General features: G+C 35.4%; 2 protein-coding genes across 9 annotated transcripts in view; one reads left to right on the forward strand and one right to left on the reverse strand.

The window, feature by feature from the left end:
- The window catches only part of LOC143038572 (progranulin-like), a 31451-nt gene extending 14762 nt beyond the window's left edge, over positions 1-16689 (reverse strand). For 4 of the 7 annotated variants that reach the window (XM_076207954.1, XM_076207951.1, XM_076207953.1 and 1 more), the window contains exons 1-2: positions 16327-16630; positions 9295-9401 (exon numbers count right to left, since the gene is read on the reverse strand). In XM_076207954.1, the coding sequence (XP_076064069.1) occupies positions 9295-9401; positions 16327-16406 (187 nt within the window). In that variant the 5' untranslated portion in view covers positions 16407-16630. Of the gene's footprint in view, positions 1-9294; positions 9402-16326 lie in introns of all 7 variants that reach the window. The other 3 variants (XM_076207952.1, XM_076207948.1, XM_076207949.1) reach the window with 3 other exon arrangements.
- Positions 16690-19675: 2986 nt separating this feature from the next.
- The window catches only part of LOC143038573 (uncharacterized), a 7050-nt gene continuing 251 nt past the window's right edge, over positions 19676-26474 (forward strand). Inside the window, exons 1-4 of one of the 2 annotated variants that reach the window (XM_076207956.1) lie at positions 19676-19950; positions 20142-20224; positions 24691-24854; positions 25157-26474. The exon at positions 25157-26474 is cut by the window's right edge and continues 251 nt beyond it. In XM_076207956.1, the coding sequence (XP_076064071.1) occupies positions 19862-19950; positions 20142-20224; positions 24691-24854; positions 25157-25237 (417 nt within the window). In that variant the 5' untranslated portion in view covers positions 19676-19861 and the 3' untranslated portion in view covers positions 25238-26474. Of the gene's footprint in view, positions 19951-20141; positions 20243-24690; positions 24855-25156 lie in introns of both variants that reach the window. The other variant, XM_076207955.1, reaches the window with a different exon arrangement.

The following is a 26474-nucleotide window of genomic DNA, read 5'->3' on the forward strand; positions in this document are numbered from 1 at the left end:
TGGTCTATCATTTTTGTTTGTATATACAAAAACATTATATAAAGCATTATGTAAGAGACTCAATGCCATAGGACCATGTATGGACCACCCTCTCCAGGAATGTCGAGTTACCAATATATCATTTTCATTATTAATCTTTATATTTATCACCTGGTGAGTTCTCCGTCTAAGTACTGGTTCTGGTATATTACCCATCTCTTATTCCCATGTATGGGGATTTTCTATTATATGTATTGGGCAACATTTTCACTTTAGTTAAGATGAAGTTGTACCTCCCATAGACTTTTGGCAATGAGAGGTCAAAGGTCACTAGGCTTTTGGTGTGACGTTGGACCCTTTTTTACAGTCCAAGACATGATTTGAGACTCACCAGAACTTTTAGTGATTAGTGATTGGGGAGCAATATGAAATTTACCTCAATCACAGACCTTGTATAAACCTGATGGTGTGAAATGCAAATGCAACGAAGCGTGTGCCATACAGTGATGGGACACGTTCTTTGAGAGAGTCAGTCTCACCTCAACAGATACCTTCATCCTTCCTTCCATTCCCATACCTATCCCCAATGACATGCCCAAAGCCTATGCACATCACCACCACCAGAACAAAGATGAAGAAAATTACCAAGTGGCCCCAAGGCCACAATAAGTTATGATACGATGTTTTAATGGAATATTCAAATAAAACAGAAAGAAGGAAATGATTACACATTCACAAAGATACACGATGCTTTGTGATGCCACTGTACTTTTCTGGGTTCGATGAGTCCCTGCTGACCACAAGTAACTTTTCTGCCTCTGAACATTGTATATAAAAATTCACCACAGGATCTAAGAATGAACTCAGTAGGGCAGTCACCTAGTTTAAACTTACACTGTCAGCACTATGTATTAAAAGGGATGGGAAATTTGTTGGAAGTCATAATATTCTCCACACCCATGTTGTTTAGCAGTTTTTCAAATTTCTACTCCATAATCATGGGAGAGCCTGGGGAAATATGTCAATGTGCTCCCCTCTCCCTCTGGCTGCACCACTGGTTCAACAGAGACCAAAGGCTATTGGAATGAACAAGTATAAATCAGGAATGGGTAAAAAAATATTTGCAGTTACAAGGTATGGAAAGCATGGCTGAGTGGATTAAGAAGAGCAAAGTTATATATATATATATATTTGAGAATTGATCCTAAGAGGAGACTGTATGAAGGAGTGATTGTGCCAACAGCACTGTATGGGGTAGAAACATGGAACATAAGAGAGGAGTTTGAATGTGTTGAGATGAGGTGTCTGAGAAGTATGATGGGGTTTACTAGGCTAGATAGAGTGAGAAATGTGGAGGTGAGGAGAACAGGGGTGGTAAGGGAGTTGGGAGATAGGGTTGATGAAAGAGTATTAGGATGGTTTGGACACATGGAAAGAATGAGTGAAGAAAGACTAGTAAAAGAGGTATGTGGAGGGAGTGAACATGAGGGGACGTCCTAGGATGAGATGGATGGATGGGGTGAAGGGGGCTTTGGGGAAGAGGGGAATGTCTGTTGAGGAAGGACGGGAGAGGACAGAAGACAGGGGTGAATGGAGAATGGTTGTATATGGATGATGTTGTGATGCATGAGGTGGAATGGGTGGGGGGATGGGGGGTCAGGTAGTATGTGTGAGCAAAATCTGACGCAGCCCAAAGGGATTTCTACCTGTCTTCTCCTTTTATGCGTGGGGGGACGGACAGGGGGGTCGCCGATTTAATGAAGCGGCCTTGCTGTGGATGTGCTGTGCCTTGCAACACTACCTCTGAACCAGGGCAGTGGACAAGGTGCAGGGATGACCCGTCATCCAGGAGGTGCTAAGATGGGAGGGAGGGTGGAGGGGAGTGGAGTGTATTTAGGGATGGAATGGGTGGGAATGATTTTATGCCTTTTTCTTTATAGCTACCTTCCTTGTAAGGGGGAAAAAGCCTTGGTATATGTATGTATGTACGTGTATATATATATATATATATATATATATATATATATATATATACACACACACACAAAAAAAAAAAAAAAGAGAAAAAAAAAAAAAGCATGAAACAACACTAAAACAACCTAACAAAATTTTGTCATCATTCTGTTTTAGTTATTATTAGACCTTTACCATGCACTACTTCCTATCCCAATATTCTGAAGAATATAATCCTTATTGTGTAATGGTTGCACCACTGGTTCAACTGAGACCACAGGCTAAAGGAATGAACAAGTATGAATCAAGGATGGGTGAACAAATATTTGCAGTCACAGGGTAAGGAAACCATGGCTGAGTGGATGAGGAAGAGCAAAGTCTACAATGGGTACTGGGAAATACAGTGAGTATATGTATTACCTAGTTGTATTTACCTAGTTGTATTTTACGGGAAGGGCAGCTATGCTCGTGATGTCCCATCTTCATATCTCATTTAATCTAAACTATTTTTAAATTCATGTATTGTTTTAGCACACACCACTTTCTCATCTAACTTGTTCCAACTGTCTATTACTCTGTGAGGAAAGCTATTCTTTTTCACATCTCTTCTATAGCTGTCTTTCTTGATTTTCTTTCCGTGTCCTCTTGTATTTCTGTCATCCCATTTTATCAGATTCTATCAATAATTTCTATTCCTTTCATGATTCTGTAAATAGCTATCAAATCTCCTCTCTCTCTTCTTTGCTCTAGTGTCTGTAGTTCAAGTTTTCCTAGTCTCTCTTCATATGATAGTTTTGAGAGTGTTGGTGCCAATTTTGTAATTGCTCTTTGTATTCTTTCAAGTTTTTGTATACATTTTTTTGTACTTGGTGACCACATCGTTGCTGCATATTCCAATCTTGGTCTTATCAGAATGGTTAGAATTTTCTTCACCATTTCTTCATCCAGGTATGTAAATGCCACTTTGATTGTTCTTATTAAATTATGTTTCTCCAAAAATCTTATTTATATGTTTCTCAGGTGACATATCATTCATAACAATGACTCCCAGGTCCTTCTCATTTTCAACCTTTTTTATTCCTTCTTCTCCCAATTTATATAATCCTGTTATTCTGTTTTTGCTTTTTCCAAATTCCATTATCTTACCTGCTTTCATCATCTTTACAACTGCCTTCACCTCATCCTTCCATTATACTACACTTTTTAGTGTTGAACTCCATCTCCCACTTCCTACTCCATTCCCATACTTTATTTAGATCACTCTGTAGTGACTCACAATCTTCTTCCGTGTTCACTTTTTTTAATAGTTTTGCATCATCTGCAAAGAAGCTCATGTAACTTTCAATTTCTTCATCCATATCATTAATATATATAGCAAACATTATTGGGGCCAGAACTGTTCCTTGTGGAACACCGCTTATTACGTCATCCCATTTTGAGTGTTTGTCTCTTATCACTACTCTCATTTTTCTTTCTTGCAAAAAGTCTTCCATCCATTTAAGCAGTTTGCCCTGTATTCCTCCTTCAGTTTCTAATTTCTTACGCAACTTCTTATGTGGTACTTTGTCAAAAGCTTTTTTTAGGTCTAGAAATGCACAATCAGCCCATCCATCTCTTTCTTGTATAATATCTATTAGCTTTGAATAGAAACATATTAAATTAGTGACGCATGATTGTCCTTGTCTGAATCCAAATTGCCTTGGATTTAGCACGCTGTTTTTTTCTAAATATTTTACCCATTTACTTTTGATAATTCTTTCACACATTTTTGCTATTGTACTTGTTAGAGAGGTACTATAGATACTATATTTGCTTTTTTTTCCAATCTTCTGGAACTTTTCCTTCTTTCAAGGAACTATTTATTATGCTATGTATTTTGTCTGCCAGTTCATTTCTGCATTCTTTCAAAATCCAGTTTGCTATTTCATCTGGTCCATGCAATTTTCTAACATCAAGATTAGTCAAGTGTTTCATTATTTCATTCTTTGTTACTTCTATTTCTTTCATAGGGGGGACGTTCTCCTTCCATTCGATCTCTTCCAGTTGTATATTCTCCCATGTAAACACTGATTTAAAATGCCTGTTCATAATTTCTGCCATTTCTATTTCCTCTGTGTATTCAACTCCTCCTTGTCTTAATTTCTCCAAATCTTGTTTGTTTTTCAGTTTGTTGTTTACAAATCTGTAGAATAGTTTTGGTTGATCTTTACACTTTTCTATGACATCTTTTTCATATTTTCTCTTTTCCTCTCTGCACGCTTGTACATATTCATTTCTATAACAAGTATATCTTTTCCATTTTTCAGGTCTTGTCTTTCTTCCATTTGGTCCAAGCTTTGTCTTTTTTGTCTTTTAACTCCACTTTACATATTCTTTTTCTTGTTTTTGTCTTGCAACATACTTTTCCACTCCTTTTTATAAATTTTTGTCAAAATATTCCATTTCTCTTCTACTGTTGTATCTTTTTGTGTATTCTTTCCCAGTTTTCATTTTGAAAGAATTCTCTTATTTTATCAACATTTGTTTTTCATACATCAATCTTCCTTTTCTATATTGTTCATTTCTTTTCATGTATTTTTTTTTCATTTACTTCTAGTTCTATCAATATGTGGTCACTTTTACTTATTGGTGCCAAGTACATTTTTTTGTACTTGGTGACCATATCGTTGCTGCATATTCCAATCTTGGTCTTATCAGGGTGATTAGAATTTTCTTCACCATTTCTTCATCCAGATATGTAAATGCAACTTTGATTGTTCTTATTAAATTATAGGTTTCTCCAAAAATCTTATTTATATGTTTCTCAGGTGACATATTATTCATAACAATGACTCCCAAGTCCTTTTCATATTCTACTTTTTTTATTCCTTCTTCTCCCAATTTATATGATCTTGTTATTCTGTTTTTACTTTTTCCAAATTCCATTATACTACACTTCTTTGTATTGAACTCCATTTCCCACTTCCTACTCCATTCCTGTACTTTGTTTAGATCTCTCTGTAGTGATTCACAATCTTCTTCCGTGTTCACTTTTTTCAATAGTTTTGCATCATCTGCAAAGAAGCTCATATAGCTTTCAATTCCTTCCTCCATATCATTAATATATATAGCAAACATTATTGGGGCCACAACCGTTCCTTGTGGAACACCGCTTATTACTTCATCCCAGTTTGAGTGTTGGTCTCTTATCACTATCATTTTTCTTTCTTGCAAAAAGTCTTCCATCCAATTTAGTAGTTTGCCCTGTATTCCTCCTTCAGTTTCTAATTTCTTAAGCAACTTTTTATGTGGTACTTTGTCAAAAGCTTTTTTTAGGTCTAGAAATGCACAATCAGCCCATCCATCTCTTTCTTGTATTATATCTATTAGCCTTGAATAGAAACATATTAAATTGGTGACGCATGATCGTCCTTGTCTGAATCCAAATTGTCTTGGATTTAGCACATTGTTTTTTTCTAAATATTTTACCCATCTATTTTTTACAATTCTTTCACAAATTTTTGTTATTGTACTTGTTAGAGAGACTGGCCTATAGTTGTTAGGGGCTTCTTTATTTCCCCCTTTATATATAGGTACTATATTTGCTTTTTTCCAATCTTCTGGGACTTTTCCTTCTTTCAAGGAACTGTTTATTATGCTATGTATTTTGTCTGCCAGTTTATTCTTGCATTCTTTCAAAATCCAGTTTGCTATTTCATCTGGTCCATGCGATTTTCTGACATCAAGATTACTCAAGTGTTTCATTATTTCATTCTTTGTTACTTCTATTTCTTTCATGGGGGGGACTTTCTCTTACCATTCGATCTCTTCAGGTTGTATGTTCTCCCTTGTAAACACTGATTTAAAATGCTTGTTCATAGTTTCAGCCATTTCAATTTCCTCTGTGTATTCAACTCCTCCTTGTCTTAATTTCTCCAAATCTTGTTTGTTTTTCAGTTTGCTGTTTACAAATCTGTAGAATAGTTTTGGTTGATCTTTACACTTTTCTATGACATCTTTTTCATATTTTCTCTTTTCCTCTCTGCACACTTGTACATATTCCTTTCTATAACAAGTATGTATTTTCCATTTTTCAGGCCTTCTGTCTTTTTTCCATCTGGTCCAAGCTTTGTCTCTTCTGTCTTTTAACTCCCTACAACTTTTATTGTACCAGCAGCTTACATATTCTTTTTCTTGTTTTTGTCTTGGGACATCCTTTCCACTACTTTTTTGTAAATTTTTGTCAAAATATTCCATTTCTCTTCCACAGTTGTTTCTTCTTTGTATATTTCTTCCCAGTTTTCTTTTTGAAAGAATTCTCTTATTTTATGAAAGTTTGTTTCTTCATACATCATTCTTCCTTTTCTGTATTGTTCATTTCTTTTCATGTATTTTTCTTCATTTAGTTCCAGTTCAATCAATATGTGGTCACTTTTACTTATTGGTGTTTTATATTAAATCTTGTCCACTATTCTAGGTTCAGATGTCATTATTAGGTCTAGTCTCGATGGTTCTTCCTCATTTCTATACCTAGTGTTCTCCTGTATCCACTGTGTCATTGTATTGTCAGTAATCATCTCAAGTAGAGCGTGTCCCCATGAGCCGTCTCCACCCTTTACTGTCATCTCTTCCCAGCAGATTTCTTTGCAATTAAAGTAGCCCATCATAACTATTCTTCCTCCATCTTCCATTATCTTATTTAATGTTATCTTTGTGTCCTCTAACATACTTTTATGTTCACTCTCTTCCCACGAGGCTGTTTTCGGAGGCACATAATTTATCACAAACTTTCTGCTCTTCTTATCTCTGTCTTCCACTTCGATCATAATCATCTCTACTATATTCTTTCCATATGTGACACACCTCACGTTTATATCCTTCTTAGTCAGGAACATAACTCCACCCCCTTGCTTTGTCTTTCTGTTTCTAATCCAATAATTATATGCATCATGTCCTACACTGTTGGGTGGAAGTGGACCTTTTAATTTTGTTTCTACAATTCCCATTGTGTCCGGTTCTTTTTCCTTCAAATAATCATTCAGCTCATTCAATCCTGTTATTAATCCATCTACATTTGTGTAAGACACTCTTAGTTTTCTGCCACATCCATTGTGTTCTCTGTTTCCCTTTTGTTTTTCTCTTGTATGTCGAATTTCCTCTTTTTCTGACTCTGTTCTGTTCTCATTTTTTTCCCTTAGCTTCAAGTCTTTTCTCTTTTTCTTCCTCTCTTTCCTCTTTATTCATTTCCCTTTTTATCCATACCTTTTTATATTGTTCACTTGTTGCTAGTTTCCCTGTTTTGGATAAGATATTCTCTGCCGTCGTTTGTGACCTGAATTTAATCTTAATTGGTCTGGTCTTATCTGTACTATACTTTCAGAGTCTGAACTTCTCTTCGATTTGTTTCATTATTTCTGGTTCATCTTCCTGAACTAATTGTAGTAAACTGTTTACTTTTTGATTTTCCTCTTTGATTCTTGAGGTTCTATCTGGGTTATGTTTCTCTTCCATTCCTAATATAATTATACATTTCTTTTTGTCTGCTAAGTCTCTTACAATATTCTCCTTCTATCTCATCACTTTGATAACTGAGTCTTCAGTTTGTTCTTTCATTTGCTGTTTAATTATATCAGTAAATGCAACTTTACTGTTTTCTTGGATTGTCTTCCAACCCTTAGCTTCTTTAGCTATGGCCTCTTTGTTTTCTTTATTATTCCTCTTTAATTCTTCATTCTCCTCTTTTACTTCTTTTAACTGTCTTTTTAGTTCTTCTATTTCCTTAATTAAGTTTTTGTTTGCCCTCTCTAGTGCTTCCAATCTTTCAACCCTTTCAGCCATTTTTGACATTCTACCGAACCTACTCTCCCAATGTTCAGTCATTTGTTCAAGTTTTTCTTCGAGTCTTGCCCCCCCACCTCCTTAAATCCCTGGAAATTATTATCCTCACCTTCCATTGTGCTACTCATATCTATGTTTCTAATCTTTACATTTTTGTTACACCCTTCATCGTCACTAAACTGGTCCGGCCCTCTTTTGTTTACATGGCGTCTGTCTGCCTGGGCCAAGTCCTCTCCTTCCTCATTTCCTTCCATTTCCCTCAGTAATCCCTCCCCTTCTCCTTTTCCTCACTTTCCCACTACACCACAAGCAATTGCCCCCCCTGTAAATACAATAGGTACTTCCTTTGCTTTGGGATCCACGAAAATTTCACTTTTTCAGAACGTCCTCTATGCCATCCGTTCGGTGGAGTGTGTGTGTGTATATATATATGCATGTGTGTATATATATATATTACAAATATTACAAAGGCAGAGCATGCCAACAGGAGACCTTTTGGTCCATATCTAGATTGGATGGGAAAAAAAAAAAAAAAAAAAAAAAAAAAATCATAAAAAAATAAATAAATAAAAACTATAATAATGTAAACAACAAACAAAATACATAAATAAATGCATAGGTATAGTTAGATAATAAACAAACAGGTAAATAGCAAACAATAATGAATTGACACATAAATGAAAATCAAAACAGACAAATGATAACAAAACAAAAACAAACAGCGGCCTACGGCTGCAGCTTTCTGCGCTCTAATCCCTCGTTTTCCCCTTCGGCCTCGGCCTCAGGGCGGAACCCCTACATGGGATCCTCAGCACAAAGAACGCGAAGAAGAATGCGAAGAAGAACAAGAGGAAGAAGAAGAACGCGAGGAAGAAGAATACCACCTGACCCCGACTTACCCAAGCGCTTTTTCAAGAACATTTTTAGGACAAAGTGTCACCGTAATACCACCTGTCCCCGACTTCCACAGGTTTTTTTTAGAAGAATATTTTTATTTAGACTTATATATATATATACAAATACATATATATATATATATATATATATACATACATATATGTATACATTTACATAAAAAAATCTAACCAAGTTTTGTCACTATTCCTTTTTAGGTATTACTAAACCTTTACCATGCACTACTTCATAACCCAACATTTTGAACAGTATAATCCCCATAGTGTAATGGATGCTATCTATCCTAGCACTGTCCATCTAAAAGATCAGAAAATGCTTACTATTGCATCATAATGTTATACAGTATTTTTTCAACGAAAGATTTACTTATATCCATCCTAACCCAATAAAATATGATATATTCAGCATTACTAAATCATTGAACTGCAGATGTATGAATATAAACTATTAATTTACTAACTCATTATTCTGACAGCAATGTACCATAAGTTACTAGAGAAGGCTGCATCATTCACCTAATAAGGGAGATGAATACAAGGTCTTAAGCAAAAATTTCAACTTGTTCCAAAAATCTCTTGCTTCTTTCTCAATGTCACAGCCAAAGTAATAACATCCCTAATGCATACTCACCTTCCAGACAGCAGGTATTGCCTCCAGGACAGCAGATGGCACTGGGATGTTGGCAGCAGGAGGATGAACCATTGGCAAGTGAGCAGTATGTATATTCAATGTCACACCTACAACATAAAACACTAGTCAATCAATCTGGTTGTGAATGCATTTCTGTGTGGATGTTTTGTGTTGTTTGGGGGCTAGGATGTGGTAGATGTTTGAGCAGCTTGCTTGTGGTGTAATTATTTTGTTGCATTCAGTTGGCGGTGCTTGTGTGATGTAGTGGGGTGTGTTGTTCAGGGTTTTGGCAGAGAATTGTGTTCTTGTCATTTTCATATGATGTTCTATTGGAACTATTTTGGTCTAAGTGCAGATATCCTATAGGGATGATTTTGGTGCATCTTGTTATAATGTTCCATTCAGTAGTATTTGTAAGTTGTTACTGTTTGATTTGCTAATTGTTGGAACCCATGCTGTGGAGGCCTATTCTTGGGTGGCTGTTATGAACTGTTGATAGATACTTTTTAGATTTTTCCCCTCAAGGCTAGGCTAGTGATAATTTCAATAAATTTGTGTTCTTGTTTATCCTTACTGAAAAGTCCTTCATATGTGGCTGAATATCATAAGGTAAGGGTATCAAATGTTAAACCTAGAATTTTTGGGTTCCTTTTTAATGGAAGGGTTTGACTAGCTTCACTACTTTTTTCTTTCCATGGTTGTTTGGGTTGAATAGTATTACAGTATTGTTGATTTCTGGGATTGAGCTTCCATTTTAATATTTCTGATCCACTGAGTATGTGTATTTACCTAGTTGCATTTTACAGGATGAGAGCTATGCTCATAGTGACCTGCTTTTGTATCTTTCTGCATCCAGTTTGTTAAAATCTTGTACAGTTTTTAGCACTCACGGTTTCCTCATTCAGTTTGTTCCAGATATCTACCACTCTGTGTGGGAAGCTATTCTTTTTCAGATCTCTTCTGTAACTGTCCTTCTTAAGTTTCTTCTCGTCTCCTCGTTTTTCTTTTGTCCCACTTTAGTAAGTCATCTCTATCAAGAATTTCCATCCCTTTCATAATTCTGTAGATGATTAGCAAATCGCCTCTTTCTCTTCTTTGTTCCAGGGTTGGTAGATTTAGTTTATCCAATTTTTGTCCGTATGTTAAATTAGAGTGTTGGTGCCATCTTTGTCATTGCTCTTTGAATTCTTTCTAGTTTATGTTATCTTTTTTTTTTAGAACTAGGTGTCCATAGTGTTGCAGCATATTCCAATTTTGGTCTTATAAGTGTAACTAATATTTTCTTTACCATTTCTTCCTCCATGTAGTCAAAGGCTACTTTCATTGATCTTAATAAGATAAAAGTTTCTCCAACTAATTTGTTGACATGCTTGTCTGATGTCATGTCATTTGAGATAGTTACTCATAGGGCTAGGTCCCTTTCCAAGCTGACTTTTTCAACTTCCTTTGTACCAATTTTATATTGACCCAATATTCTATTGTATTTACCTAGTTGTATTTTACGGGCAGGGGAGCTATGCTCGTGGTGTCCCGTCTTTATATCTCATTTTATCTAAACTATTTTTAAATTCATGTATTGTTTTTGCACACACTACTTTCTCATCTAACTTGTTCCAAATGTCTATTACTCTGTGAGGAAAGCTATTCTTCTTCAGATCTCTTCCATAGCTGTCTTTCTTGATTTTCTTTCCGTGTCCTCTTGTATTTCTTTCATCCCATTTTATTAGATCCTCTCTATCAATAATTTCTATACCTTTCATGATTTTGTAAATAGTTATCAAATCTCCTCTCTCTCTTCTTTGCTCTAGTGTCTGTAGCTCAAGTTATTCTAGTCTCTCTTCATATGATAGTTTTGAGTGTTGGTGCCAATTTTGTAATTGCTCTTTGTATTCTTTCAAGTTTTGTTATACATTTTTTTGTATTTGGTGACCACATCGTTGCTGCATATTCCAATCTTGGTCTTATCAAAGTGATTAATATTTTCTTCACCATTTCTTCATCCAGGTATGTAAATGCCACTTTGATTGTTCTTATTAAATTATAAGTTTCTCCAAAAATCTTGTTTATATGTTTCTCAGGTGACATATTATTCATAATAATGACTCCCAGGTCCTTCTCATTTTCTACTTTTTTTATTCCTTCTTCTCCCAATTTATATGATCCTTCTATTCTTTTTTTTTTTGCTTTTTCCAAATTCCATTATACTACACTTTTTTGTATTGAACTCCATCTCCCACTTTCTACTCCATTCCCATACTTTGAGATCACTCTGTAGTGACTCACAATCTTCTTCCGTGTTCACTTTTTTTAACAGTTTTGCATCATCTGCAAAGAAGCTCATGTAACTTTCAATTTCTTTATCCATATCATTAATATATATAGCAAACATTATTGGGGCCAAAACTGTTCCTTGGGGAACACTGCTTACTACTTCATCCCAGTTAGTGTGTTTGTTTCTTATCACTATCATTTTTCTTTCTTGCAAAAAGTCTTCCATTCATTTAAGCAGTTTGCCTTGTATTCCTCCTTCAGTTTCTAATTTCTTAAGTAACTTCTTATGTGGTACTTTGTCAAAAGCTTTTTTTAGGTCTAGAAATGCATTTCTTTCTTGTATTATATCTATTAGCCTTGAATAGAAACATATTAAATTGGTGACGCATGATCGTCCTTGTCTGAATCCAAACTGCCTTGGATTTAGTACGTTGTTTTTTTCTAAATACTTTACCCATCTACTTTTGATAATTGTTTCACAGATTTTTGCTATTGTACTTGTTAGAGAGACTGGTCTATAGTTTCTAGGGTCTTCTTTATTTCCTCCTTTGTATATAGGTACTATATTTGCTCTTTTCCGATCTCTTGGAACTTTTCCTTCTTTCAAGGAACTATTTATTATGCTATGTATTTTGTCTGCCAGTTCATTCCTGTTTTCTTTCAAAATCCAGTTTGCTATTTCATCTGGTCCATGCAATTTTCTGACATCAAGATTAGTCAAGTGTTTCATTATTTTGTTCTTTGTTACTTCTATTTCTTTCATAGGGGGGACTTTTTCTTCCCATTTGATCTCTCCAGGTTGTATGTTCTCCCTTGTAAACACCGATTTAAAATGCTTGTTCATAATTTCTGCCATTTCTATTTCCTCTGTGTATTCAACTCCTCCTTGTTGTAATTTCTCTAATTCTTGTTTTTCAGTTTGTTGTTTACAAATCTGTAGAATAGTTTTGGTTGATCTTTACATTTTTCTATGACATCTTTTTCATATTTTCTCTTTTCGTCTCTGCACACTTGTACATATTCATTTCTATAACTAGTATATATTTTCCATTTTTCAGGTCTTTTGTCTTTCTTCAATTTGGTCCAAGCTTTATCTCTTTTGTCTTTTATCTCCATACAACTTTTGTTATACCACCACTTTACATATTCTTTTTCTTATTTTTGGACATACTTTTCCACTCCTTTTTTTTTTTTATAATTTTTTGTCAAAATATTCCATTTCTCTTCTACTGTTGTATCTTCTTTCCCAGTTTTCATTTTGAAAGAATTCTCTTATTTTGTCAAAAAAAAAAAAAAAAAAAAAAAAAAAAAAAAAAACATACATCAATCTTCCTTTACTATATTGTTCATTTCTTTTCATGTATTTTTCCTCATTTAGTTCTAGTTCTATCAATAGGGTCCTTTTACTTATTGATGTCTTGTATTCAATCTTTTCCACTATTTCAGGTTCTGATGTGATTATTAGGTCTAGTCTCGATGGTTCTTCTTCATTTCTATACCTAGTGTTCTCTTGAATCTATTGTGTCATTGTGTGGTCAATAATCATCTCAAGTAGAACATTTCCCCATGAGTCTTCTCCACCCTTTACTGTCATTTCTTCCCAGCAGATTTCTTTGCAATTAAAGTCGCCCATCATAACTATTCTTCCTCCATTTTCCATTATCTTATTTAATGTTATTCTTGTGTCTTCTAACATACTTTTATGTTCACTCTCTTCCCACGAGGCTGTTTTTGGGGGCACATAGTTTAATACAAAATTTCTGCTCTTATCTCTGTCTTCTACTTCTATCATAATCATCTCTACTCTATTCTTTCCATATGTGACACTCTTCACATTTATATCCTTCTTAGTCAGGAACATAACTCCACCCCCTTGTTTTATCTCTCTGTTTCTAATCCAATAATTATAAGCATTGTGTCCTATGCTGTTGGGTGGTAATGGACCTTTTAATTTTGTCTACAATTCCTATTATGTCCGGTTCTTTTTCCTTAAGATCGTTCAGTTCATTCAGTCCTGTTATTAATCCATCTATATTTGTGTAGGACACTCTTAACTTTCTGTTATTTCCATTGTATTCTCCGTTTCTTTTTTGTTTCTCTCTGTTATGGTCCATTCCCTCACTTTCATATTCACTACTCTCCAGTAGAATTCTTCTTTTTCTGACTCGGTTCTGGTCTCGTTTTTTTCTTTAGCTTCTTGTCTTTTCATTTTTTCTTCCTCTCTTTCCTCTTTATTAATTTCTCTTTTTACCCATACCTTTTTATATTGTTCACTTGCTGCTAGTTTCCCTGTTTTTGCTAGGATATTCTCTGCTGTTGGTTGTGACCTGAATTTAATCTTAATTGGTCTGGTCTTATCTGTACTATATTTTCCGAGCCTAAACATCTCTTCAATTTGTTTCATGATTTTGGGTTCATCTTCCTGAACTAATTCTAGTAAATTGTTTACTTTTTCTTTTTCCTCATTAATTCTTGTGGTTCTATTTAGGTTAAATTTCTCTTCCATTCCTAACATAATTATACATTTCTTTTTGTCTGCTAAGTCTCTTACTATATTCTCCTTCTGTCTCATCACTTTAATAACCGAGTCTTCAGTTTCTTTCATTTGTTGCTTAATTATGTCAGTACATGCAACTTTACTGTTTTCTTGGATTTTTTTTCCAGCCCTGTGCTTCTTTTGCTATGGCCTCTTTATTGTCTTTATTATTCCTCTTTAATTCCTCATTCTCCTTTTTTACTTCTTTTAACTGTCTTTTTAATTCTTCTATTTCTAAAGTTAAGTTTTTGTTCGCCTTCTCTAGTTCTTCCAATCTTTCAACTCTCTGCGCAATCTTGGCTACGTTACCGAACCTAATTTCCCAATGCTCGGTCATTTTTTCAAGTTTTTCCTCTAGTCTTGCTAATCGGGGGAGGTTGGTATCCCCCCTACCCTCTTTAAATCCCTGGAAATTATTATCATCACCTTCCACTGTACTACTGTTATCTATATTTCTAATCTTTACATTTTTGTTGATCCCGTCATCACCGAAATCATCGTCATCATCGGTCCGTCTTTTGTTTACAAGACGCCTGGCCTCCTGGACCAAGTCCCCCTCTTCCTCATTTCCTTCCATTTCCCTCAATAATCCCTCCCCTTCTCCTTTTTTATCACCTTCCCACTACACCACGAGCTTTCCCCTTCCCTATAAATACAATAAGGTACTTCCTGGACGTTGAGATCCATGTAAATTTTCCTTTTTCTTCGGAACTCCAATTCTCGCCGTCCATTCGACAAAAGAGTGTGTGTGTGTGTAAATATATATTATATATATATATACATATATATATATATATGTATATATATATATATATATATATGCTGAAAACCACTGGGAAAATGACAGGCATACTCCAATTATTTTCTCCTGTTCATACATCTTCAGGCTTCAGGGAATAATTATACAATACAAAATGTAAACTATAAAAAGAACAAGAAAAAAGAGAAAGAATAAATCTAGGAGAGACAATGACCTCTCGAAATAGGTCTAGGACATGACCCAAGGCCATCCTAGGATCCATTGTTTGAGATTAACATTATCAATAACAAAATTTGTATTATTGTGTATCAGTTATCAATAATAAAATTATTAATCAATTAATAATAAAAGCATCTAACTTGTACAATCCTAAGCTTACAATTATATTGTGACCCAGTTACTTTTTTAATATAACAAAGCTACATAATATTTTTAACTATGATCTAGTGATTATAATATAATTGTCCCATTCATAAGTTGCTGAGAACTGGGTATAAGGAGTTACCCATAGCCATACCACCAGGTCTATTACTTATGAGTTATAAAAATGACTGGTAATTATCTTAAGTCCTTTAGTAGGTAATTCCCATTTAAAAAATTATGTTCATCTAATTGACATATCAAATGAACTTAATATTAAATTTTATTCTTCTAGGATGGTGAGTTTCAATATTACTTCTCTCTTTACCTATGTCTCTCTATGATTTAGTGGTATTTCTGGAAGACGAATTTATATATTATGACATGCCATTCCATCAAAACCATATTCATGTACCATACATTAGAATATTTAACGGTATTTCAAAAAACAATCTATAGCTGTGGGAAACCCTTTATCCACAGTATGTGTATATATATATATATATATATATATATATATATATATATATATATATATATGTATATATATATATATATATATATATATATATATATATATATATATATATATTTCCACACACACACACCTATGGGTCCTGCTATGGAGGTGTTGTGTCATGTCATATAGCCTCTGATCCAAGTATTGTGCGGGGACTGACCATCCACAATGAGGTAAGATGGGAGGGACAAATGGGTTTTTGGGTGTGGAATGGGTGGAGGGCGTGTGTGTGCTCTAATTTACCCAATCCACTTAAAAGGAAGAAGGGGCTTTTTGGTGTGTGTGTATGTATGTCACACATTCATCGGGCCGGCCATAAATGAGCAAGGAACTCTAATCCGGAATGCTAAAAGCTGTTGGTCACGTGTCCTACTTGAGCTCCAAGACTGTTGAAACACACAGTGTATAGAGGTGATGTTCTTTCCTGTGACTGTGTCGTAGGATTATTTTTTCTGTAATATTTTTGCAACAATCTTCAATTTATTATAATTCTTTCTGAATCCAATGGAGGTGGTGGCAAAACAGCATGATAAAAATAATGAACCGCCGGGCAATAATCTTGACACTTTCAAGAGTTATACTTACTGGGCGCCATCAGGACAGCTGGCAAGAGTATTCTGCACCACCAGCACAACCACAGCTACCGTCAATGATCGTCTTGTCATGGTGGAAATTCTTCTCCGACAGCGAGTTGCTCAGGGCTTAAATACACTCCACAAGGTCAACAAATACTGTTCCTTTGAGTTACTTGTTCTTCTGCGTAACCTTATGGAAGATTTTTTTCTTAAGAGTAAAACTTAATGTTTTCACTACGATCAGCACACGACCACTGTCTGGTTGCTTACACTAACTCTTGGGCTGTGCGTGGACAAACGATTGATTACGTCGCTATCTCACGAAAACGTTTTCGCCCTCTCCGCCCACTTTTATATACTTTGTTTAATTAAATATCTACTTGATGTATAGTGGTGTAATATTTGGCTGTGACGACTGTTCAGATTATATTCACACTGAAATATGTCTATATTGTACTAGTGGTGATCAATTGACATGGAGGTTGTTATTTTCACTTGCGCGCACATTCTAAGCAACATTGCGCAATTACACAAAATAATAATCGAATCAAGCCGAAATCACTGTAAACCAATCCTCAAATTATTATATTTCGGAAATATTGTGTTTCGAAAAATCATTATAACCGATGTTACTTGTGGTAATACCATAGTATCGGTATTACCACCGTATAGTGGTAGGCCTGATAGATTACATGGTATTTCCAGTAATCGATTACCAAACGATTATTCCCAGAGTCAAAGTTGAACTGAGGATAATCTCAATACATTTACATCTTAACACAACTCACCCTTTGGCTTTTCTTTTTACACTACAAAGTGGTGTAAGTTATTTCTTCTGCAAATATGTGGCTATGAAGTAATTACTTTTTTTCAGGCACATATTTACCCACCTTGCTCCTTCACGTTCGGGTGTTTGGGTGCTGGTGGGATAGGTGGAGGGAAAAGGCGACGTAAACCGGATCAAGTCACTACTCACGAACAAAAATGACAGCTAATTTAGGGAAATGTTGATTAATAATGTTTAAATATATTGTAAAAGTAATAGGTTCTACTCATGAATAAGAATATTGATTTGTTTTATTCAAAGATTGGTTAAAAATAATTTTTCGTTAATATACGTAATTCGTAGTGCATTATCAATATTGATCTGTATGATGAAAAGACAAATGAATATTCAGTTTATTGTGATCCTTCGTTAAAATTTTTCGTATAGAATTAAAATAAGCTTAATACTTAAAATACTGACGTTTTTATTTAATTTCTCCAGGATTCTTGCCTGAAAGACTATACTAAAACCATAAATATATGCCTTATAATATACAAACATACCACTGCATAATATATAGATGAAAATAACCGATTACTTATCGCAAAAGTAACCGAAGTAATCAATAAAAAAAATCTGCCCAATTCAGTGCCATGCCATGCCATGCAGTACGAATATTTGCCTTCCACCCATGGTCACAACACAAAATTTTCTATTTCCTCTGTGCATTCAACTCCTCATTGTAGTTTCTTGTTTATTTTTCAGTCTGTTGTTTACAAATCTGTAAAATAGTTTTGGTTGATCTTTACATTTTTCTATGACATATTTTTAGTATTTCCTCTTTTCTTCTCTGCACACTTGTACATATTCATTTTAATAACTGGTATATATTTTTCATTTTTCAGGTCTTTTGTAGTTTTTCAATTTTGTCCAAGCTCCCTTTTGTCTTTTAACTCCCAACATCTTTTGTCTTACCAGCACTTTACATACTCTCTTGCCTTTTTCTTGGAACATACTTTTCCACTCCTTCATAAATTTTTGTCAATATATTCCATTTCTCGTCTACTGATGTTTCCTCTTTGTGTATTTTTCCCAGTCAGCTTTTTGAAATAATTATCTTATTTTATTAAAAAAAAAATCATACATCAATCTTCCCTTTCGTTTTTATGTATTTTTCCTCTTCCCGTTCGTTTTTTTAAATGTATTTTTCCTCATTTAGTTCCAGTTCAACCAATACGTGGTCACTTTTATTTATTGTTGTATTAATATATGTGTGTGTGTACACATATATAGAGCACTAGTGAACTCGAGTTCTAATCTGAGAGTAAAGTCAGTCACGAGTCCAGCATGTGATCCAAGACAATGTTCATTCCTATGAAACTTTGTGAAATCAACTAGGGCAAGTAAAATAGAAATTAATTTAGCGATCTAGTCCAACGATTTTCATATCATTAATGTACATTTTTTTTTTTTTTGTATACCAATTATAACCTATTTGAGGAAACCGTGCGGTTTTATTTTCTATTACCATACACACAAAAGAGTGTGCTATTGTAATCATTATGCATATAAAAATCACAATGAACACTATTAATTATAAATATCCATCACAGGAAGATTTGAAAATTAATCAAGTTGAATCCTGTCGTTGGGTTAATGGACAGCTCGAAACGACCGCGACGACATTAGGCAGAGCGCCAAATGCCAAGTCGCTCTAACCGAAGCAAAAACGTTTTCACTTCGTTTGTTTGCATTTACTTTTGTTCTCCATCTTTGTTTACATATACGCTATAGGGTGGGGTTGGATTGCCTCTACAATATACAGTGACATACTACAGTGATATCACTTAATTATCGCTGAACGAATTAACTCGGGATCGAAACCCTTTCTGGCTGGAGTCTCGGTCAATCGAGAACCCGTTCAAGTCAGGGGTCAAGTCATTAGCTATATATATACATACATGCATATATATATATATATATATATATATATATATATATATATATATATATATATATATATATATATATATATATTACAGGTGAAAAATGTAATCACACATTTGTCAATAACGTAGAAACCACTGTTGGAGTAGAAAAGACTGGAAACGGGGAATCTATATATTTCGATTGCAAACTGCAATCCTCTTCAGTAGATACAAATAAGAGAGAGGGTGCTACTTAAACAGTACGCCCTCTCTCTTATTTGTATCTACTGAAGAGGATTGCAGTTTGCAATCGAAATATATAGATTCCCCGTTTCCAGTCTTTTCTACTCCAACAGTGGTTTCTACGTTATATATATATATATATATATATATGTATGTATATGTATATATATGTATAAATAGACACATGCATACATATATATATATATATATATATATATAAATATATATATATATATATATAAACACACACCGTATTACTAAATTGAAATGCAGGTCATGCAATCCCTGGCTATTATCACGTGAGACTTCAGTAACCAAGCACACGTATTTGCACCGTGGTTACGTTTCTCCCCGTCAGCCAATGGCGTTGGTCTTCGTCGCAGAGCGCTAGTCAAAACGTTACTCGGGGATGTATAAATACGAAAGAGCACGAGGGCAGTTAACAGAAACTCCTGAACCCACCTGCATCTCTACCTCTTTCCACAAGTGACTTCACTGGTATAAACTGTGAAACTGTCATCAAGTACTCCTTGTTCAGTAGAGTAGTACTCATTCTTTTTGTGTTCTGTGGTGCTCGTAATACAAGGACGCCTTTCATTCTGATCGCCATGAATCGCTATATACAAGTGTTCACTCTGTCGATGCTATTACCAGTCTTGAAAAAAGGAGGCAAGATGTACTATTTGGCACACGACCCGTAAGTACTTTTGTTTTTGTGTTTTTAAGGTAACAAATCCGAACGTGGGTATTATGTTTATGGAATACAAGAAAATCCTGGGTGGTTGAGACAGTGATTATACGACAAAATCCTTTGCGCACAGGCTATGACTTTGCAAAAGAACTTCACGGTGTTTAGTCGCAGTTCAAGTCTTACGTCTCCTTCTGCAGGTTCACAGCCAATCACACAACCGGCCCTGGGCACTCTTTCGGCCTCTGTACACTTCCCCTCGGTGCCTGCAGCCCTGACAACCGTACGTGCTACTCCTATGGTAAAGGTTCCTGTGTACTTGCCCGACTGTTGTAGTGTATAGGATAAAGGCGTTATCACACTATTTTTCCTCCGACAGTTGGAGCAAAATTGCAGCTCGCAGCTTTCGGGAAGGAAACTGATGCACTAGAGGGGAATATTTTTCCTCCAGTATATTAAGTGACATTCTATGTACTTTTGTTGAGAAAAAAATATTTTACCAATGTGATTTAACGCCGGAAATTTTTCTGGAGGTGGTCGGTACAACTGATTAATCAGAGATTGGGGGGGAAATAACCCAGTGTAATAACCCAGACCGCGTATGCACCCCTATCAAACTTTCTTACCTGACGCCCCTTTTTGCTTCCAGTAGACCCACACGCCCCCACTCCCTCTTTTGTTCATGTGAAACGATTATTGAATTTATTTCTTAGCATTGTTCAGGAAAACAGATTTCTGGTTGTACTAAATCTTAATAATGAAAGCCACTTAAACAAATAATAGTACATGCCAGAGACATTTTTTCAAGTAACTAAAAACGAAACATTTGGTTCAAAGGGAGAAAAAAAAAAGTTTGAACATTAGTAAATTGGCCAAAATTGACTTGCAATTTTAAAAATAGATAATTTAAAAACATGGCATATAATAATTATGTGTGTCTGTGGTTCACCATTGTCTTGAATCATGTGTTAGCTTCGTGATGGACAGATATTGCACTCGTGGATGATAGCTCAAAGCTCACATATGACTCATCCATGGGTAATGCTATGACCCACACACACACACACGTACGTCGGATACACGGCGAAGATTGGAACTCCGGAAAAGAAGTGCAATTTTCGTGAATTTCAACGACGAGTACCTTGTTGTATTAATAGGGAAGGGGGAAAGCTCGTGGTGTAGTGGGAAGGTGAAGAAATAGGAGAGAGGGATTATTGAGGAAGGGGACGAATGGGCCCCTGATCTTAGGAGAGGTGTAAACAAACGGGGGGCAGAATACACAGACGAGGAACAACATGGAAACAGAGGTGTCAAGAGCAGAAATATAGATAATAGCAGCTCAATGGAAAGAGAAGATAACTGTTTTTATGGATTTAATGAGGGAGGAGGTGACATCTTCCTCCGACTAGTAGATCTTGAGGAGAAACTAAAAAAAATGAATGAAGAATGGAAGGTTAGGTTTGACCAATTATCACAGATTACCCATAGAGTTGATAAACTGGAAGAACTAAAGGAGAATCAAAACCTAACTAAAGAAATAGAAGAATTAAAAAGACAGTTAAAGGAAGTAAAAGATGAGAATGAGGAATTAAAGACTTATAATAAAGAAAATAAAAAGCTCATAGCAAAGGAAGCACAAGGTTGGAAAAAAGTCCAAGAAAACAACAAAGTTGTATTTAGAGATATAGTGACACAACAAATGAAAGAACAAACTAAGGACACAGTTATTAAAGTGATGAGAGAAAAGGAGAATATAGTAAGAGACTTAGCAGACAAAAAGAAATGTATAATTATATTAGGGATGGAAGAGAAGTGTAATCTAAATAATACCACAAACAGAAAAGGTAAACAAGATATAAGTAGTTCAAGAGGATGGACAAGAAATGGGGAAAGAAATTGAAGAAATTAATAGACTAGGGAAATACAACACAGATAAGACTAGGCTAATTAAGATCAAATTTAGGTCACAAACGACAGCAGAGCATAGCTGGCAGTGAACAATATATACAAGTATGGATAAAAAAAGAAATGAATAAAGAGGAAAGAGAGGATGAGAAAACAAAAAGACTAGAAGCTAAGGGAAAAAAAAACGAGAAAAGAACAATCGGAAAAAGAAATTCTATTGGATAGTGGATATTAAAGTGAGGAAATGGTTCATAGCATAGAAAAACGGAAAGGAAACAGAAAACACGATGGAAGTAGCAGAAAATGGAAAGTGTCTTACACAAACATAGATGGCTTAATAACAGGCTTGAAGGAACTGAATGATTACCTGATGGAAAATGAACTGGACATAATGGGAATTGCAGAGACAAAATTGAAAGGTCCACTACCACCCAACAGTGTAGGACTTGGTGCATATAATTATTGGATTAGAAACAGAAAGACAAAGCAAGGGGGTGGAATTATGTTCCTGACCAAGAAGAATATAAATGTGAGGAATGTCACATATGGAAAGAATAGAGTAGAGATGATTATGATGGAAGTGGAGAACAGGGATAGGAAGAGCAGGAAGTTTGTAGTATATTATGTGCCTCCTAAAATGGCCTCGTTGGAAGAGAGAACACAAAAGTATGTTAGAAGACACAAGGATAACACTAAATAAGATAATGGAAGATGGAGGAAGAATAGTTATAATGGGCAACTTTAATTGTAAAGAAATCTGCTGGGAAGAGATGACAGTGAAGGGTGGAGACGACCTATGGGGAAATGTACTACTTGATATGATTATAGAACATACAATGACGCAATGGATACAAGAGAATACTAGGTATAGAAATGAGGAAGAACCATTGAGACTGGACCTAATAATCACATCAGAACCCAAAATAGTGAATGAGATTGAATATGAGACGCCAATAAGTAAAAATGACCACATATTGGTTGAACTGGAACTAAACGTGGAAAAATGCATAGAAAAAAATGGACAATATAGAAAGGGAAGATGGATGTATGGAAAAACAAATTTTGATAGAATAAGAGAATTCTTTCAAAAAGCAGACTGGGAAAGGATACACAAGGAAGAAACAACAGTAGAAGAGAAATGGAGTATTTTGACAAAAATCTATAAAGGAGTGGAAAAGTATGTTCCAAGACAAAAACAAGAAAAAGGATATGTAAAGTGTTGGTACAACAAAAGATGTAGGGAATAATTCTTCTATTTCTTTAGTTAGGTCTTTGTTCACCTTCTCTAGTTCTTCCAATTTTTCAACTCTCTGCGCAATCTTTATTTGACCGAACCTACTCTCCCAATGTTCGGTCATTTTCTCAAGTTTTTCCTCTACGCTTGCTAATCGGGGGAGGTTGGTATCCCCCCCCTCATTAAATCCTTGGAAATTATCATCTTCACCTTCCATTGTGCTGCTCTTATCTATATTTCTAATCTTTACATTTTTGCTAATCCCTTCTTCCTCAAAATCATCATTCGTCCTTCGTTTGTTTACAAGTCGCCTGGCCTCCTGGGCCAAGTCCTCCCCTTCCTCATTTCCTTCCATTTCCCTCAGTAATCCCTCCCCTTCTCCTTTTTCATCACCTTCCCACTACACCATGAGCTTTCCCCTTCCCTGTAAATACAAAAAGGTACTTCCTTGACGTTGAGATCCACGAAAATTTAATTTTTTCATCGGAGCTCCAATCTTCGCCGTCCATCCAACGAATGTGTGTGTGTGTGGGGGGGGGGAGCCAAGATGGCTGTTGGGATGGGCCAGATGACTTAAATTAAAGGGCATGCATGGCATGAAGAGAAAGATAATTGTAGACAGGAAATCTCGCCAGTATAAACTTCTAGCAGTTCTGGTAAAAAGCAAGTTGCACAAGTTTTGTTTACATTATTTTCATACTCATTTCTTCCCTGAAAATGGGGCTACATAAGGAGTCAGATGTTTGTCAATTGTGTTATTTCTGAAAAGCCATGCTGGGTGAAACATAAAATATACTAGGTCCCATACTCTGCTTTTAACCTCTCTCTACATTGCTGCTTTTTACTCATTATAGACCAAGTTGGAACTATACATGAATTTGAAGCTAGGTATGATAAATTGGAATAGTGGATAGGACTACAAGAGTGTTGCCCCTTTCCCGTATACTACAATTAGATAAAAACTCCTCCAGTCCTCTGGCACATTCCTCTCCCTTAGGTACAAATTGAATAACCATACTAGCCAATCCACTATAAATATTCCTCCCTTTGTCAGACACACTGCATGACACATCCAACTCAAGTGCCTTAACAGCTTTCATAAATTTCAATGCTCTTTGTACCTGTCATTTTCATATTCCATTAGTCATTTTCATAGCTCCTTCCAGTGTCACAATTATTTCCTCCCTAATCTCCACTTACTATTCTTTACACCATTACCACTTTCACTTCAGTGAACATCTGTTCCTTTGTCTATCCAGGTACGATAGTTGGAGAACAGTACAAGAAACCATGAATTCAATCCCATTCCTGTATAATACAATTTGATATATTCTTTTTTTTTGTGGTATTACATATAGTTGCGGTAGCTCATCTTTTTCTTCTTTTGATAGTCTTTTCTTCTCTTTCTTTTATAAAGTATGGAGGCTATCTTATGTGTAATATTGTGCTGTACGTATTTTTCTTTTAGCTTTTGGGGATTGCTTTTTTTTTTCTACTTGTTTTTATTTTAGTATTTGTGAACTTTTGTGCATCAGAATTAGGTGAATTTGGTAAACATGCATATATCTACTGTGTTTCAAGATCTCTATGATGTTGGATTTCTTTGCCAGATGCATGCCCTAACAGTAACCAGTGCCCAGATGATTCCATGTGTTGTGCCTCCCTCCATACAAGAGATGGTTATTGCCTGCTAGATGTTGTGGGCTTTACAGACCAAATCCACTGCTGTCCTTCAGTTATCCCCTGCAGTGATGACCCCAGAGTGTGTTGCCAAGTAAGTTTATATTCACATATAATTTTTGGCTTGTGAGTGGCTGGACATAAACTGTTCATGCATTACAATAGTTTAACAGTGAAAAAAAAAATTAATTTCTACTTATTTTTCTTATATTTCATGCCAAATACATGAAACAAATAGGTAATTATTTGATAGTAAACAATTTTGTGCCACACTAAGCTTTTTGCTGTTTATTAAATTCATAAGATGCTGTAACAGAATCCTGTGTAAATATAAATCATCTGAGAGACCCTCAAGGTGCTCTACCTGTCTGATTTGTGATGCCCTCTAAATTTCAGTTTGTGGCAATGGCAGATGAAAACATGGGTGAAATGAAGGTGGCAGGATTTTCTGATGCCATACCCCGGACCGTCAGCTGATTCCAGTGAACACTGAACATATATAGAAAAACAAAGTAGTTTTCATGATTTCTGACAGTGGTGGTATAGACATGAAAACAAGAACAAATGATGTGAAGAGCAATGATACATGTTGCCAGTTGCCTAAAAGTAAGTCAGAGACAAGATCCACAAATCTATTGTGTGAAGTACTGTTTCCAGTGTCAGACTGATTCTTCAAAGTCATTTTCTTGCTCTTTCATATGGGTTATTGCCTACTTATATTTTCTATATTATATTTCAAGGACCAGTCATGCATTTCTTTTTAATTTACACTTAAGAAAGGAATGCTGGTCAATATTGATTTTACTGTCCCTCCTTTCTACTGACCTTAAACTTTTACCAACTTTATGATTCCATGTTTTTGGTGGATGACCCTATGGATGGAGGTCCTGGTAATAACCCATGAAATACTAAAATGCGACTTTGTCCAGATAGGTTAATTATAAAAGGATACAAATAGGGTAAATATATTTTAGCTCCTCAAAATGTATGACACTGCTTATACTTGTAATACCAGCCCAGCTCATAAAGATGTCAGTTTTTACAACTTGTGTATTATACAATGAAACTGTGATATCATTAATTTCTGTCCATCATCATTTCTCTTAATAACCTCTTCAACCCATTACAGATTTTACTCAGGCTAACAAGTGACAATTTTATTGAATCATTAATATAACTCTGGAGGAACTGGAGTCTTGATCTCCCATGGTACTACTTTCCCCCTTGAGCAGCCAAAATAAAATTTGTTGGTGCTACACCTAAAATCTGTAAAGTGTTGTTGAGTTGTAGGTGTTGAGAATGGTACTATTATATTATATTGACCCTATCCCATGCACTGAACATGTAAAGGTCAAAATTCTCTTTCCTAGACTCAGTACCTCATTTCCATATATTGTATGGAGTGTTCCCTACATAAGTTTTAAGTAGCCAATACTTCAAGGAAGTTAGTGATGCCAAAATGTACAATGGCCATGCTGGATTCTCTTAGGATAGGAGATAATTCTTCATTTAAAGAGATATAATTTTGACTGCATCAGTTCACAACCATTCTCCACTCACACCTATCCCCATACTGGGGTACTGACTGAATGTTATCATGCAGTAGTAATTGCATGATAGCCTGCAGCCAGTGCTTTAGGGACTGTTTTGGGGCACCCCTATGGACCAGAGCCATACATCATTTGTCTAAGTTAAGGTGAAACCTTTATTCAGA

Source organism: Oratosquilla oratoria, chromosome 24 (assembly GCF_046742065.1).
Source record: "Oratosquilla oratoria isolate Oo_2021 chromosome 24, ASM4674206v1, whole genome shotgun sequence".
Classification (NCBI taxonomy): Eukaryota; Metazoa; Arthropoda; class Malacostraca; order Stomatopoda; family Squillidae; genus Oratosquilla; species Oratosquilla oratoria.